We start from the raw sequence: 17956 nt of genomic DNA, 5'->3' as shown, positions 1-17956 counted from the left end.
ATGTAATAGTCCATTTGAAGAATAGAGCTGTAATCAGCATAGTGCTAATTATCAAGAGGCATGTCCCCATGTCAACTTACATACATGACAAGGTGCAGTCATGGGTGCCATAATGATTGGGATAATAAGCAACAATGACCTCGCCTACAGGTTCTAACGGTAATGACGAGTGAAAGTGTGTGATGATGTTAATGACTAACACCCAGCCCATGTTTACATTAGACCGTATCAGCGGATCATCAGATTAACGTTTTTAAAACGATTAGTGTGCACACAGCAACACCAATACACAATTTGCGTGCACATAGCAACGCCAATACACGGATACGCTCGGCTCCGCAGGCATCCTGCACTCCAAATCACTCCGCCCTGAACAGCGAGTGCCCTCTGGAGGGTGCGCACTCCGGCCCTGCGCAGCTCACAGAGCGCGCGAGTGAAGCGCACGAGCAGTGATTCGGGACTGAGCCGCTGCGCGCAAGTCACTTACCACTTGCAAGTGGAAGGATGGCGAGCCTAAAGACAATCATAACTACACAATGGGCAGTATTTGCATCAGTATTTGCAGTATTTTCATACTTTTATACTCTTTAATGAAAGGTGATACAAGGCGGAAGTCCGCGCCGTTTTTCAGCAGTCGCGTCACATGGCCAACGCCAGCGAATCAGGAAGGTGGATGTCACAGTGATGTTGTCCAATGAGACGCCAGCTAGAGCTCAGCACAGCGTATCCGCGTATTCTGAATGTTTACACAGCACCGGAGCTGACACGATCTGGATTGAATACGTGGACGCTGGCGGATTCCCGTTTCCCGGCGTTTCCAGGCGGTTTAATGTAAACGGACAGTGCATCCGCGAAGAAAACGAGACAGATACGGTCTAATGTAAACGTAGCCCCAGAATCTCCCAGGAGATCCTGTGTTAAGAGACATTGAAGACATTTTCACAGCCTAAATTGTGTTGATGTACAGCCTTACATCTGAAGATATTTTGATTATAAAACTGGTAGCATCGGTTCTTATTCACCTTTTAGATCATACAGACTGCATCAACAAAAAGAAAAAGAAAAAAAACATGTCTGAGCCCAGACGATTCACTAATCTCCATAAAACATGGTGACACATTCAATATAAGCACTTACAGTGCTTAAGGATTAGTTTCTCTTGTCTTATTGATTTCTTCAATTTTTTTTATTATTTCATCTCTCTGTCAACCACAACTCAAAATCAATTTCTGACACTTCTTAGAAAATTTAAATGAGTTACAGAATTCAAGTTCTCGACCATCTCATAGCAGAAAACAATTTCCGACCATATTGTGGAGAAAAGAAAATGAAAATGGTGAAAGGCTGGGTAAACCATAATCGTCTTTACTATAATCTTATACACATCAGTGTTGTTGAATTCTGGAATCTGATTGGACAGAAGGTGATTCATTTTCTATAACAGCAACTCTAACAGTCGTGCATCTTTAAGGAAAAAAAACAGATTAACAATAAATGTGCTCACTTTTAATACATTAGCGTTTCTATAGTATCAGTGAATTCCGATGGACTTGCATGAAAAAAAGTTTATTTTATTGAGACATTTATTTAATACTGAGACAGGAGGAAGGCGTCTCCAGCGTCAGTGCTTGGTAAAGCTGTAACTTTGTTTCATAGAGGAGTTGAATAATTCATGCTTTGGTTTTTGTTTTGTGCTGATCAACTTCAAGACAAAAAAAAAAAGGTTATCTGTGACTTTAACTATGGCATGGGTGTTTGTGCCAGATGGACTGTTTTTTGAGTATTTCAGAAACAGCTGATCATCTGGGGTTTTCACACACAACAGCCTCTAGAGTTTACACAGCATGGTGCAAAAAACAAAACATCGAGTAAGCGACAGTTCTGTGGGTGGAAACAAATGCCTTGTTGATAAGAGCGGTCAAAGGGAAATGGCCAGAATTGTTTATGCTTTTTTTTTTTTGCCAGGAAGGATATAGTAACTCATATAATCACTCTTTACAACCGTGGTGAGCAGAAAAGCATATCAGCACACAACAGCAGAACACATTGGGTTCCACTCCTGCAGCCAAGAACAGGAATCTTAGAATCAAGAACAAGTTCCTATTAAAGTGGCCAGTGTGTGTAAATTGATAAGTATAATGTGCTGTTCTTTAATTAGTGCAAAACTGTAATACTTGGCAAATTTTAGTACCCTCAAGTGTACATCTTTAATACTTTTGTATTTATTGTTTAGAGGAAGGCACATATTGTGTATCTTTTAAAGCTTCCAAACTAATTAGTCCATTTATGTATCTTAAGTTATACCTACAAATACTGCTTACATTTGTTCAAATTAACAATATGAGGCCCTGCAAAAATCATCATAGTGTCTGAAAATACCCTAAGACTCTTGGGGTTGTTGTTGTTGTTGTTGTTTTTTTCCCTTGAGGGTGCATAACACACACTACCAGATGTTATTATGGAGTCCCAACAAGTCCTTTGTGCAAGTCCTTTGAAAATCCCTTGAACATCAATTTCTGGATTCTAATTAAAGGGAATGAGAGAATGGCTTCACACTGTTGTGTTCCTTATGAGAATAACGTCAAAACCATAAACCACCAACTTCACACTCACCCAAGAACAATTCATCGGAAATGGTCTTTCTGAGAAAACCAAATCAATGCCACCACCTTCTCAGAATTGGGTTGCATTGGACTTTTCCGGTTTTACTTTTCCAGAAGGGAATAAAATCAGAACCAGCAAATTAAACCAGCATTAAAGGTGCCCTTCCACCAAAAACGTTTAATACTGGCTCTTTTTGAAATACCATAGTTCACTCCGAGTTGCATATGCATGCTGCATGTGAAAATGTAATTCTACTCCCATTCCCTGTATTAGCTTATGAAAGAAAATAGTCGGAAAAACGAGCGGATCAGAAAAAGCCATACGAAGTTACGTCACTTCGAAAATTAGTATTCATGGCCTCGCCCACCTTGGCTTCCGACCGCCCACGGGAAGAAAGCGTGAGGAGAGAGACGTAATTTGCCCCGAGGCGCGGCACGGTGCTCCGCATCAGTTTCGTTTCTAACAGCGGCTCCAGCCCGACTTTGCATGCTCGTAACTTGGGCAGGGGAGGTCCCAGCCTCCCCAGACTTGGCAGCCAGCAGCCTCTGCCCTCTCCCAAATGAAAGAGTGCTCCATGGGTGGGCTAGCTCCATGCCTCGGGACGTAATTCACCTAACCCTAACCCTAGGTCCCAGCCTCCCCAGACTTGGCAGCCAGCGACCCCTGCCCTCTCCCGAACAAACCAGTGCTGCCAGGGCCTGTCAGCTCCCAGCCAGGGGATGTTATTCCCCCCACACCCCCTGAGGCGACCTCCGCTCTGTGCCTCATGCCTTGATGAGAGCCGCTGCCGCAGGGAGTATTCAATTAAATAAATAAATGAATGAATGAACGAATGAATGACTCCCTCCCAGTCACACACGCACGTGCCCACACACACACAAGCATTCTGGTTGGGGAGAGAGCTCCCTTCCTCTGCTCTCCCTCTCCTCTTATAGGGAGTGGTCACTGGGGAAGACACACAAACACACGTTAATTCCCATCAGGTGCAGTGATTCTGCCACTTACCTTCCCTGACTCCGTCCTCCATTCACAGACCGACACTCGGCCATGCCCCCGCTGCCACATCTACATTGTTATTGGTCAAAACATCGATGTCGAGGCCATAATAGCCAATCGAAACAGTTTTTACAAAGACACCCACATCCGCTTGTTCTGACCCACTGGAGGTAGTGTGACAGTGCTGTTAGCCAATCAGAGGTAACACGTTTACTGATTGCTGTTAGCCAATCAGAAGTAACATGTTTACATGTCATGAATATTAATGAGTAAGAGCTGAAATCCTGTCGTTCTCCCGCCACCCACTCCTCCACCAAACTAGAACAGCCTGAAACAGGAGAACCACAGCATTTTTTTCACCAAAACCGGCTCACAGGGCATTCATTCATACTAGAGACCACTGCACAATTAATGAAAAAATGATGCAAGGGAACCTTTAAGATGCTTTCTATAATGACCTAAGATAACTGAACATTTCCAATGACCCTGACGTAATCTCTGTCTTGAGGGTAAGACGGGACTTCAAGCATTAAACTGCTGCTCCATTGTTAACACAGCTTTATTTCCAGTCACCATCATGGCTGTAACACGATACAAGGACAGCGAAATCCGAATCACTGTAGTTTCAGATGGTTTTGATTTTTTACCTCTCAGGTAGACTCTCCAGTTGCCAAATTCAGGATGAAAACGGTGATGTCCTGGTAATGTGGGAAAATGTACTTTACTATGCAAAACAAACAAATGCATTCCAAAATTACCCAATCAGCAATAGTGACTGGTTCTCAAATGACCTCAGATAAGTTTGGGGGTTTGTGAGGAAAGGATAGCTGTCAGTGCTTGGTGCTTGATTTAGCCCTTACACACTAAATCTTGCTGACTTCAAGTGAGGTAGCATTCAAGATTTTGAGAGCTAGCATGAAACTAAAGTCTCACTGCAAAAGTTCCCCATGGCTTGGGTCTTGGCCCGTTCTTGTTCTGCTTAGATTCTCAATCATGGCTATTTTAGGACTCATTAGGCTTGGTTAAACCAAGTGTCTATTATATATATATATATATATATATATATATATATATATATATATATATATCAGGAAAAAATTATAGTATGGATGGCTTGGCCATGTTTTGCTAACTGTGCAGTATGCTGTGAATGAGATGGTAGCTAATCAGCAGAGCCACAGTAACCACAGTGAGCAGGGTAACATGAGTAAAAACCTAATGTTGCAGAAAGCATTATAGAGAGCAAAATAAGGTATTGATTAAATATATTCCAGAGTAAACAGAGTACATCCTTAATTAATAATCTGAATAATTTCATGCTCCCTGCGTTGTCTAGTTTATGCTTATTGGTCTAGCCCGTGATGTGCACATAGACCTACACAATGTGTAATGCAAATGAAGATGGATTATTTTTATCATGTGTTTCTTTAACAACTTGTCTCAGCACAACAAAAAGCCTGAGGTGGACAATATACTGTTGGTATAATTATTTAGCACATAATTCTGCAATGTACTGATAGCATAACTTTCAGGATCCTCGTATCAGCTTTGGAGCTCCTATGAGTCACACTACTCCCTGAATCGATTAAGTTTTATTAACAGTACAACAGAGATGATATAAGCCAGTTTGTTTAATTTGTTCTGCCTTTCATCATAGTCAATTGATTTACACCATAGCCTCCAATTTAATTTTACGAGAGATTATAACTTTTTTTTTATCCTTTAATTTAGCCTAAAATAAATTTCTTTGGAAATTAGCGAGCCATTCAAATTAGAAGCAATCTCCTCAGTGATATCACCGGATCGGCTGCTTCTACTTATTTTATGGTTGAGTCTAAACCCCCTTCATGACCTCAACAGTGAGAATATCATGAAGGGAAAGAAAAAAAAGAGATTCAAGGTCATTTTTTTTCTCCTGACCACTACCCATGGCCACTGCACAGTAAAAGGACTGAATGCTCTGGTTGAAAATCACCACTGCCAAAGCTCTTAAAAGTCTGTAAAACTAATGGCCTGGATACTCCCATCTCCTGTACGCTGTGTCAAGTCATTATAGGGTACCAAGTCATTAGCTGATGGTGCACCCATTAATTATGGCTAAAGAGAGATGGGGAGAGGCAGAAGAGAGATGGATCACCTATAGATGGTCAGTACTCAGGGTAGCGTTCTTTTTTTCTGCTCTGCTGCTCAATTCATCCATTCTCTGTCAAAACTCTGCTGAGCATTTAAGGTGTGAAACTAAATGTAACTATAGCTATAGATTCGGGCAATGAAGGAGTTCTGGTGAAAAAAAAATAAGGTACATCTAGTCAGCAACATGTTCTAATTGCAAGCAGCAAAAATGAGCTACCCTGGTGATTCTGGTCATCAGTAATCAATTTGCATCATCTACTTGAGGTTTGACCAACTAATGCCGCTTTTCCACTACCAACGCGGCTGAGTCGGGCTGAGCCGTGCCGTGCTGAGTCGGGCTGAGTTGAGCTGAGCGGGGCTGTTGGAGTTGCATTTCGACTACAACCGCGCTGAACCGTGCTGGCTGGAAGTGGGTGGACACATTGGGTGGAGTTAGCGAAAGTGGGTGGACGTCAGGTGATGTCGTTAGGCGGCGCAAACAGTGACATCAGTGATCTTTTAAGCGGTAGTCTCACGACCCGGAGAGTAAACGATAAACATGGAGGACATGGAGTCATTAGTGTTGCTGGTCTTGGTGCTGTGGCTTGTTGTCACCGACAACGCCAACAGATACTGGCAAGAGCGTATAGATGAAGCGAGGCGCATAAGGCTTCATAATTCTCGTAATTCTCCTTCTTCTGGGTTTACGGTGTTTACAGATCCCAGCGTGCTCGCGGGGCGTGTGTGGGCATGTGAGGACACTCCTCCTCACCAATCAGTGCACAGGGGAGTGTCTCCTCACGCCCCTAGCCTCACTCAGCTCGGTTTGGCTCGCTTCAGCCCCACTCCAAAACCGTGCGAGTTTTGGGGGCTGAGCAGGGCTGAAGCGAGCTGAGTCGTGCTGTTCTTAGATAGTCGAAACGCGAGCCGTGTCGGGCTGAAGTGAGCTGAAGCGAGCTGAAGTGAGCTGAAAAAGGGTAGTGGAAAAGGGCCAAAAACTAGCACTCAGCCAGAACAAACCACAATCTTAAACCCAAACATGAAACCCTTAAAGGTTCTGTGCAGACTTCATACAGAACCTATTTCCTATTAAGTCAGAACCAGTGACCATACAAAGAACCCTGAAACACTTTGTTCACCAGTATAAACCTGCTGAAACCAGCATCACTGGCTAACCAGTAAAAATAATGTTTGTAATGCTCTGGTGATGGTTTATCTGGTCAGAGAGCTAACTGAATGCTAAAGAAGTTCATGAGACCAAGACTAACTAGACAAATCCAGAGTTAACCAGCTGAGACCAGTATTAACTGGTCAACACAAGAAGCAAGCTGAAAACCTGTGGCCTGTGCTAACTGGAATGAGCCAGTTCAGCAAGCTGGAACCAGCATGACCAGAACTAACTGAATAAGCTACCTGTAGCATGGAGAACCAGATGAGCACTAACCAGAACAAACTAGTTTAAATAAGAACAGCACGAGCAAGAATAAAGCAGAATTATTTGGTTTATGGGTATTAGTCCGTTCAGAATGAATACGCAAATCCTGCTAGTAAAGTTGGTATTGTTAGCTAGCTAGTACGCTGGCTGGGAAGTGAAAAACGAAATTTAAAAACGTGAAAGACTTTTACATTTTATAAAACAAAATTACATCAGCAAAACACTTTCCCAAGGACAAAACTAATTTACATCGTAGAAAACAAATTGACAAGATGCAAAACACTTTTATGAGTGCTGAGACAAATTTACAAGTGGCAGAACACTTTAACCAGTCCCAAAAGAAATTTATAAATGAAAATCCTCACAGAAGGGGAATGTACCACTTGCCGCAAGCGACCCAGAAGTGATAGAGTGAGCGGTCAATTTGTGTTGTCTTCTATTGAGTTTATGGTGATGGAACATCGACTGTGACCAAATGATGTTTTGCCCCTTTTGTGGAAAATAAATGAACCACTTAACATGGCTTTGCTTTTCATGTGGATGGACTCTAGAATTTTTAAAGGACACGGACCAGACAGAAGGACCAAGTGCACAGGGAACAAGACAACACGAACTGACCACTCACACTATCACTTCCCGGCTACCGTACGTCCAGGTTGCTTGCAGCATTTGGTACATTCCCCTTCCATGAGGATTTTCATTTGTAAATTTCTTTTGGGATTGGTAAAAGTGTTCTGCCAGTTGTAAATTTGTCTCGGCGCTCGTAATAGTGTTTCACATCTTGTCAATTTGTTTTGTCTTTGGTAAAAGTGTTTTGCTAATGTAATTTTGTATTATAAAATGTTAGCGTTACACATTTTGTAATTTTGTTTTGCACTTCCCGGCCACCATAAGCTAGTATACTCGAGCTGTATTTTTTCCAAAAAGAAAAAAAAAACACAAACACAGAGTATACAATGTTTGCTTAGTAAAACATTCTTAAAATACATTGTAAAAGTCACAGAATCAACAGTTAGTGTAGCGATACAGTTCTACATTCCCAATTTTACCAAATAGTTCTTAATAATGCGAGCAAGTGAACACAACACTTCCAGAGTCCATGGTTCTCTTATGAAACAGCACTAATGAAAATTCAGAAATAACTGCTTCTGTCATTTACTGCTGAATCTGATGCCAACTTGTCAGAAGAAACACTCTCGAGTTTGGTTACACAATCTGAAATCATGTTATCGAAAATTCTTCACACTGAGAGATTATTTTGTCCAATTCGCAATAACTGTATCATATCCATTTGCCAGAATTTGCTGAATCCAAAAAACAAAACAAATCAAATCAAAACAAAACAAAAAAAATAATAAAAACATGAGTTAAACTAATTAGTGTGCTTGCCAGAATGTATTTATACTGGCCTTTTTTTTTTTTTGATAGACTTAATTTGCCATGTTAGTTAATAAGTAAACAATATAACAATATTATATAAAAATATAACAATGTTGTGGTGATGTTATAGTAAAATAAATACAGTGGTGCTTGAAAGTTTGTGAACCCTTTAGAATTTTCTATATTTCTGCATAAATATGACCTAAAACATCATCAGATTTTCACACAAGTCCTAAAAGTAGATAAAGAGAACCCAGTTAAACAAATTAGACAAAATATTATACTTGGTTATTTATTTATTGAGAAAAATGATCCAATATTACATATCTGTGAGTGGCAAAAGTATGTGAACCTCTAGGATTAGCAGTTAATTTGAAGGTGAAATTAGAGTCAGGTGTTTTCAATCAATGGGACGACAATCAGGTGTGAGTGGGCACCCTGTTTTATTTAAAGAACAGGGATCTATCAAAGTCTGATCTTCACAACACATGTTTGTGGAAGTGTATCATGGCACGAACAAAGGAGATTTCTGAGGATCTCAGAAAAAGCATTGTTGATGCTCATCAGGCTGGAAAAGGTTACAAAACAATCTCTAAAGAGTTTGGACTCCACCAATCCACAGTCAGACAGATTGTGTACAAATGGAGGAAATTCAAGACCATTGTTACCCTCCCCAGGAGTGGTCGACCAAGAAAGATCACTCCAAGAGCAAGGCATGTAATAGTCGGCGAGGTCACAAAAAAACCCACGGTAACTTCTAAGCAACTGAAGGCCTCTCTCACATTGGCTAATGTTAATGTTCATGAGTCCACCATCAGGAGAACACTGAACAACAATGGTGTGCACAGCAGGGTTGCAAGGAGAAAGCCACTGCTCTCCAAAAAGAACATTGCTGCTCATCTGCAGTTTGCTAAAGATCACATGGACAAGCCAGAAGGCTATTGGAAAAATGTTTTGTGGACAGATGAGACCAAAATAGAACTTTTTGGTTTAAATGAGAAGCGTTATGTTTGGAGAAATGTAAATGCTGCATTCCAGCATAAGAACCTTATCCCATCTGTGAAACATGGTGATGGTAGTATCATGGTTTGGGCCCGTTTTGCTGCATCTTGGCCAGGATGGCTTGCCATCATTGATGGAACAATGAATTCTGAATTATACCAGCGAATTCTAAAGGAAAATGTCAGGACATCTGTCCATGAACTGAATCTCAAGAGAAGGTGGAGCATGCAGCATGCAGCAAGACAATGACCCTAAGCACACAAGTTGTTCTACCAAAGAATGGTTAAAGAAGAATAAAGTTAATGTTTTGGAATGGCCAAGTCAAAGTCCTGACCTTAATCCAGTCAAAATGTTGTGGAAGGACCTGAAGCGAGCAGTTCTTGTGAGGAAACCCACCAACATCCCAGAGTTGAAGCTGTTCTGTATGGAGGATTGGGCTAAAATTCCTCCAAGCCGGTGTGCAGGACTGATCAACAGTTACCAGAAACGTTTAGTTGCAGTTATTGCTGCACAAGGGGGTCACACCAGATACTGAAAGCAAAGGTTCACATTCTTTTGCTACTCACAGATATGTAATACTGGATCATTTTTCTCAATAAATAAATGACCTAGTATAATATTTTTGTCTCATTTATTTAACTGGGTTCTCTTTATCTACTTTTAGGACTTGTGTGAAAATCTGATGATGTTTTAAGTCATATTTATGCAGAAATATAGACAATTCTAAAGGGTTCACAAACTTTCAAGCACCACTGTAAATAAACAAACGAGTTACTCTTATTATCAAAAAGAGCTGTGTTCCTGGTGGCACGGTGGTGTAGTGATTAGCGCTGTCGCCTCACAACAAGAAAGTCCGGGTTCAAGCCCTGTGGCCGACGAGGGCCTTTCTGTGCGGAGTTTGCATGTTCTCCCCGTGTCCACGTGGGTTTCCTCCGGGTGCTCCGGTTTCCCCCACAGTCCAAAGACATGCAGGCTAGGTTAACTGATGACTCTAAGGTGGGGTTTACATTAGACCGTATCAGCGGATCATCAGATTAACGTTTTTAAAACGATTAGTGTGCACACAGCAACGCCAATACACGATTCGCGTGCACACAGCAACGCCAATACACGGATACGCTCGGCTCCGCAGGCATCCTGCGCTCCAAATCACTCCGCCCTGAACAGCGAGTGCCCTCTGGAGGGTGCGCACTCCGGCTCTGCGCAGCTCACAGAGCGCGCGAGTGGAGCGCACGAGCAGTGATTTGGGACTGAGCCGCTGTGTGTGTGATCTCAGTGCATGTCGGGCATGCGCGTCACTTACCACTTGCAAGTGGAAGGATGGCAAGCCTAAAGACAATCATAACTACACAATGGGCAGTATTTGCATCAGTATTTGCAGTATTTTCATACTTTTATACTCTTTAATGAAAGGTGATACAAGGCGGAAGCCCACGCCGTTTTTCAGCAGTCACGTCACATGACCAACGCCAGCGAATCAGGAAAGTGGATGTCACAGTGACATTGTCCAATGACGACGCCAGCTAGAGCTCAGCACAGCGTATCCGTGTATTCTCAATGTTTACACAGCACCGGACCAGACACGATCTGGATTGAATACGTGGACCCTGGCGGATTCCCGTTTCCCGGCGTTTCCAGGCGTTTTAATGTAAACGGACAGTGCATCCGCGAAGAAAACGAGACAGATACGGTCTAATGTAAACTTGGCCTAAATTGACCGTAGGTGTGAATGTGAGTGTGAATGGTTGTCTGTGTCTATGTGTCAGCCCTGTGATGACCTGGCGACTTGTCCAGGGTGTACCCCGCCTTTCGCCCGTAGTCAGCTGGGATAGGCTCCAGCTTGCCTGCAGCCCTGTAGAACAGGATAAAGCAGCTATAGATAATGAGATGAGATGAAATGAGCTGTGTTCCTCATACCACAGCAATTTCCCAATGATTACATTTCTATATTTTGATATACATTTAAAGTTGTGGAACATCCATAAAAACAGTTAGTTCCTGTTCTCACTCAGGGCTGGTTCATCATTTTAAACAATTTCACAAGTGTACAGATTACACTATTAAAAATGTTGATTGTGTCATCAGAAGTTGAGGCCATTGTGTTCAAAATGCCTATGATTTTCCACTTACTGTAGCTCTCTCTATAGCATATAATGGCCTTGGGGAATAGCTCTGTGTGCTAACAGTCACAAATAATGGCGGTAGCAGGTGATCGTTTTGAAAAGCTCTTTAATTTTGTGAAAAGCAGAACGACTGTGATGCACAAAAAGCTGGTAAACTTATACAACAACTTCCTGAATGTCTTTGTGTTCATGCATGACAGTTTGAACAGGTCAGGTACTTTTTCAAAAGGCCAGGCAGCATGGAAATGGAGCAAGTCCGAACCGGTTGGAAGCGAGCATCGTACGACCACGCTATTCAAAAAAGCCAAGAAGAAAATGAAAAAATCCAAGCTGAGAACATGTGGTACCTGACTCAACTTTACAAAGAAGGCATATTACTTAATATCAGTTTTAGATTGAAAACTATCCTGTTTATTTATCATATCCAGCTGTAATAAGCAACACAGACACACTCAGCAATCCGATGCTGACGATGACAAATCTGAATGTTTTTATTTAGAAATGTTATGCCGTGGAGGTGACTCTGTATCTACTGCCAGCTTGCTTGCTAACTGAAACTATTTTAGTAGCAATAGAGAAAATGTCTGTCTCTGGAAACCTTGTTAATTTCAAGCCTTATATACACTCCCCGGCCACTTAATTAGGAACAGCCATACATCCACCTGCTATTTTCTGCAGTTCTCTAATCAGCCAATCCCTTGACAGCAGCACAATGCATAAAACCATACAGATACAAATCAAGAGCTTCAGTTAATGTTCACTTCATACTTCAGAATGGGAAAAATTGTGATCTCAAAGTGTGACTTTCTTTCACTGTGGCATGGGTGTTGGTTTGAGCCAGACGGACTGGTTTGAGTATTTCAGAAACTGCTGATCTCCTGGAGTTTTCACAAACAACAGTCTCTAGAGTTTACACAGAATGGTGCAAAAAAACAAAAAAGAAAACATTGAGTGAGTGACAGTTCTGTGGGTGGAAACAAAGGCCTTGTTGATAAGAGAGCTCAGAGGAAAATGGTCAGACTGTTTCAAGCTTTTTTGCCAGGAAGGATATAGTAACTCATATAATCACTCTTTACAACCGTGGTGAGCAGAAAAGCATCTCAGCATGCAACAGCAGAAGAACACATTGGGTTCCACTCCTGTAGCCAAGAACAGGGATCTTAGAATCAAGAACACGTTCCTATTAAAGTGGTCGGATTAGTGTAGTTGGGGGGGGAGGCATCAAAAATAGTACTCTGTGTACACTTGTGAAAATGTTGAACCACCCCTTACATTATAGCAGCTGTAAACTGCCACTCCCTGAATAACAGCCCCTATTTATTCTCTCCCTTTAATAAGTCAATTTAAATAAATAAATAAATAAAAACCCTCAGCTCGTCATGTTACAGGCAGAGTGCAAAAAAAAAAGCGTAAACAATTCTATCCTGATGATGTCAGAAAACGTAAAGTTGCAGCTGTTACAGAACTCTGATACTGGAGACTCCTTCCAGAAATGTTCCATAAATGGGATCAAAATCAGAATCTAGCTAAAAGTACAAAGTAGATTAAAATAATTTCTCACAAACACGGAGAATCCACTGTTTTCCGATTAGTGGTGCTAGAGCAGTGAAGTGATTAGCAGTTAGCATGACAGCATGTTGAATAACCCCACCCTCACTCCCCCGCAATCCCTCTCTGGTCTGTGGTTCTCTGATTAACTGATATTTCACAGCATGCTAAGCAGGGAAGGGGGTTGATGCTAACATTATGGCAGGCAGTGGAAGTGAGGCAGCCAAACACACGCATGGTCGCTTCATGCACAGGGAGTTTCACAGTTGATTGTACTTGAAAATTAATCAGAATGAAATGACAAAGCTGTGGTGGCCTATCAGAGACCTGAGGAGCACAAGAGCCCGAGTTCCTGAGTGGAATATTTACGTAATGCGTCTTAAGTGGCAACAGATAATATATGCATTCTGTCCAGACACCAGGGCTTCAAACTGCCATGGTCAACAAGGCAAGACATACAATAATGCAATGCAAATGTAGTGTTTTCAGTGGGCGGGGCATTTGGAGACAGACTCCTGTAGTGCTCAATACTGTGCTGACATGTTGGATGTTTTTGCTATTACTACAGCCGTTGTGCTTACATCAATGTATTTCTTCCACTGAGCTAAAGATCATCAAAGGCAGCACTCATGATCTGATGGCATGCTTGGAAAGTCCATTCATCTTTCTGTATGGTTATGTTCCACGTCTGTGTCAAGGCTGAGTCAGCCAAGTGTCAAAGCTTACACTCGGTGAGGAAAAACAAGCCATGCGGTGCTCAAACAATTGAGCATGAAATTCAAGAACATTGTGTAGAGCATGAGACAACTGCTAGACTTGAAAAAAAGAGAGAAGAAGAAGAAGAAATAAACATGAGCTGTGATGCATTTTTATTTTTACATATAAACATTTCGGTGCATCCATGCTGCAGGGAATGTATGTAGAACACAATTTCATTAGATAGCTATGCAAAAAAAAAAGCAAATGGGATTGAATAAAACCAAAAACAGAGAGGCAGATATATGGCTTGTTTCACTTCATTAGAAAGAAGCGGATGGGAGGAGAGACGAAGACAGTGAAAGACAGAGAGACGAAGCGATGTGAAGGGGGGGGTTGGATTCAACTGTTTGTTAGGTTTAAAGTAGCTGAATTCCAAACCATTTTGAATATGAGAATATACCAGACACTGTGAGAAATCAAGCAAAAGAGAGATAGAAGGGGGGGGGGAGCGGAACAGAATAGCATGAGCAGGAGGAGGAGTGAGCAAGTGATGGCGAGAGAGAGAGAGAGAGAGAGAGAGAGAGAGAGCTCGGCTGAATTGTGAGTGGCTCACGACACTTAGTGAACAGAAGGTGTTTCTGCATGCACTGGCATTGCACTACTCTGTTGCAAGGGCTCCAGCTCATCTCTCTCTCTCTCTCTCTCTCTCTCTCTCATTATCTTTTTTCTCTCTCTCTTTTCTCTCCACAAACCAGCACTGCTTTTCAGCTTTTCAGCCTCTATGCATCAACATCTCCGTTCAGCAACAGCCTTTTGCTCAGCCTGCACACAATGAGCGACTCTCAAAACAGGGCTCACTGGAAACCAGGCTGAGAGGACGTTGGACTACGAAAAATAAAAACAAACAAACAGCAAAACAAGGAACGTGAGAAAGAAAAATGCCAGTGCATTTAACATTCATCTCAGACGAGCGCTTATTTCTGAGGAGCTATCCATCGAGAGAATGATGACTGGTCTGAATGGATACGAGCCACGCAGCTTACCGACCGATTCAAGTAACGGACTTTAATTTGTGTCGACACTTCAGCAGAGTTGGTTGCACAAAAAAATACAGGGGAGGATGAAAGAGTTCTGTTTTGACTTCCTCCTCTTATGAACGTGTGTGTGTCTGTGTGTGTGTGTGTGTGTTTTTTTTTTTCCATCCTCTCATCTTGCTCTAATCAGCGCAGCAGTCACTGCAGAGAAGCAGGAGAGGGAGGACCGTGCTCATGCATGCAGTCTGGGCAGCTTGCATTTCCTGCGAGTGCACTGAATGCCACTTGGATTCTTCCTCTTTCTGGCTCTTTCACGCGAGGCATACTAAGACATTGTAAGTCTGCCAGATTCTGGTAGCTTGTCAAAAGGAGGGGGAGGCTGCATTTGTACCACACTGGGATCTTTTTTATATTCACACCTAATTATTGCAGGCACAAAGGGAGCAACTGAATAGAGGTTGTCAGCCTCTGGAAAAGGGGTGAGTAGGAATCCTGTTTTATGTGATTTCGGAAGAATGCTTTTTCACCCTTGGCTGTCTCGCCTTTTGCTTCCCAATCTAATATGATTGAAGTGACTTGCCTTTTCCCCATATTGACTCTTTTCTTTTCTGTTTGGCCAGATTTTCTTTCACTTTGAGTAATAAATCACCATCATTCAAACCACAATAACGAAAGCAAAAAAAAGAAAATCATGTTGCTCAAAATGAGACAAATCTAAAAGATTCAATGAACTTCTTCTTCACGACACTGCAGGATATTCATGCTAATGGATTTCCTTCTAATTGGTCTGTATTTAAAGTGGACGCTAAGAAAGCCCCCTGGGTTGTTACTGTGCTCTCTGGGCATCCTTTTGAAAATGGTTCCCCTGGTAGGGGGCACCTGTCCAAGACTGTGCCGCTGCGACAGCAAGCTCCTCTACTGTGAGGGGCTCAACTTGACGGACATTCCCCATAACCTGAGCAGCGCCACCGGCTTATCCCTTCGGGAGAACAACATCTCAGAGCTACGTGAGGGGCACTTTGTTGGCCTGTCGCAGCTCACCTGGCTATACTTGGATCATAACAACATCGAATACATAGAGGAGAGTGCTTTCGAGAGGCTGCGGAGGATTAAAGAATTGGACCTGAGCACCAATCGGATAGAGAGCCTGTCTAATGGAACCTTCAGACCCCTACCCAATCTGCGCATCTTGGATTTATCCTACAACAGACTGCAGTCCCTGGAGCCAGACCTTTTCCATGGGCTTAGGAAGCTTACTAATTTGCATTTACGGTACAATGCCCTAAAATTTGTGCCTGTACGTATCTTTCAAGACTGTAGGAGCATGCAGTTTCTGGATTTGGGCTACAACCAGCTGCAGAGCCTGGCCCGAAACTCATTTGCTGGTCTTTTTAAGCTGACGGAGCTGCATCTGGAGCACAATGAGCTGGTGAAAATCAACCTGGCCCACTTTCCCCGCCTCATCTCACTGCGCACACTCTACATGCGTAATAACAAGGCCACCATTGTGGTCAGCACCCTAGACTGGACCTGGCACTTCCTGGAAAAGATTGATTTCTCAAACAATGAGATTGAATACATCGAGCCACATGTCTTTGAGAGTGTGCCCAACCTCAAGGAGCTCATGCTGGACTCTAATAAGTTGACATATGTAGACCAGCGCATTCTGGGCTCCTGGACATCCCTGGGTAGTATCACATTGTCTGGGAATGCATGGGAATGTAGCCGCAATGTCTGTGCCCTGGCCTCTTGGCTGAGCAGCTTCCAGGGCCAACGTGACAGTGCCTTGCAGTGTGCCAGTCCAGACATGGCCCAAGGTGAGGACATCCTGGATGCTGTTTATGCCTTCCAGCTATGTGAAGATGGCGTCGAGGCCACCACTCAGACCTATACAGCTACTAGAGACCTGGCCAGAGGCTCCATTTTTAAAGGTCCCACCAGGACACCGTATGATTTGCAAGACATGGAGGGTGGCGAGGTGGTGACCAATTCCTTCACAGTGACTGCAGCCACCGATGACCTGGAGAGCACCATGCAGATCCACAAGGTAGTGACAGGTACCATGGCACTCATCTTCTCATTCCTGATTGTAGTGCTCATGCTCTATGTGTCTTGGAAGTGTTTCCCAGCTGGCGTGAGGCAGATGAGACAGTGCTTCAGCAACCAGCGACGCAAGCAGAAACAAAAGCAGACCATGCAGCAGATGGCCACCATGTCTACTCCCGAATACTATGTTGACTACAAGCCCAACCATATCGAAGGGGCCCTCGTCATCATCAATGAATATGGATCCTGCACTTGCCAGCAACAGGCATCTCGAGAGTGTGAGGTGTGATGTTCTGGCTGCTGGATATCTTGCAATCACAAATTTTGTTGGATCAATGTACATGGGACATGCTTTTACACTGCATCACACTGTGCTGCTTTCTCAAGGAGTCTTGATGGCACATTTGGAAAAAAAAAAAAAAAACATGGGACAAGGCCAAGGATTTACTGATAATCTAAAGGGCGGCAGTAGGTTTTGATGGACCTGGTTTTGGGACTGGTTTACAAGCAAGAGTGAGAACCTTTGAGGAATACAGGGACTAATCAAGGTCAAGTTGTGAAGTGTGGATATTTGAGCTTTAATAAGTCTTTCTACAGGAGAAGATTGAAAGCTAATGAGTACATTGATGAAAACATGCTTTTTTCATTGTGGTATCAAAAATCTAAATGGGTTAAAAATGAATGAGAAGTCTGTGTAAAATATGTTCAAATGCAGAAATGCAAGAGTGGGAAATAAAAAATACAAGAAGCTATCTTATTTCTTTTGTAAACTATGAAAAAAGAATCAAATGTTTAAATAAAAAAAGCAATTCATAGTAGTCAGGTCTGGAGAGAAGTCTAAGGGTAGCTGGGGGGACTGGCAGGTTGATGACGTATTAAAACAGGCAATCTCGTCATGTCATTTTCAAATGTCAAGCCTCAATCTGAAATTCAGAATTCAGATCTCTCTCTCTCTCTCTCTCTCTCTCTCATTCAAT

General features: G+C 42.6%; 2 protein-coding genes across 2 annotated transcripts in view; one reads left to right on the top strand and one right to left on the bottom strand.

The window, feature by feature from the left end:
* Positions 1-17956, bottom strand: part of ctnna2 (catenin (cadherin-associated protein), alpha 2) — a 699326-nt gene that overhangs the window by 227003 nt on the left and 454367 nt on the right. The gene's annotated exons all lie outside the window — the stretch shown is intronic.
* lrrtm1 (leucine rich repeat transmembrane neuronal 1) lies at positions 15694-17268 on the top strand. Its single transcript, XM_060915969.1, has one exon. It carries the CDS (start codon positions 15694-15696, stop codon positions 17266-17268), a length of 1575 nt encoding a protein of 524 aa, XP_060771952.1.

This window comes from Neoarius graeffei, chromosome 3, assembly GCF_027579695.1.
Source record: "Neoarius graeffei isolate fNeoGra1 chromosome 3, fNeoGra1.pri, whole genome shotgun sequence".
NCBI lineage: Eukaryota > Metazoa > Chordata > Actinopteri > Siluriformes > Ariidae > Neoarius > Neoarius graeffei.
The sequence above is the reverse complement of the archived record's forward strand: the minus strand, read 5'-3'. Positions and strand labels throughout refer to the sequence as shown.

Coding starts and splice junctions, on each gene's coding strand:
- lrrtm1 (XM_060915969.1), top strand. CDS start 15,694: ATGCTAATGGATTTCCTTCTAATTGGTCTGTATTTAAAGTGGACGCTA.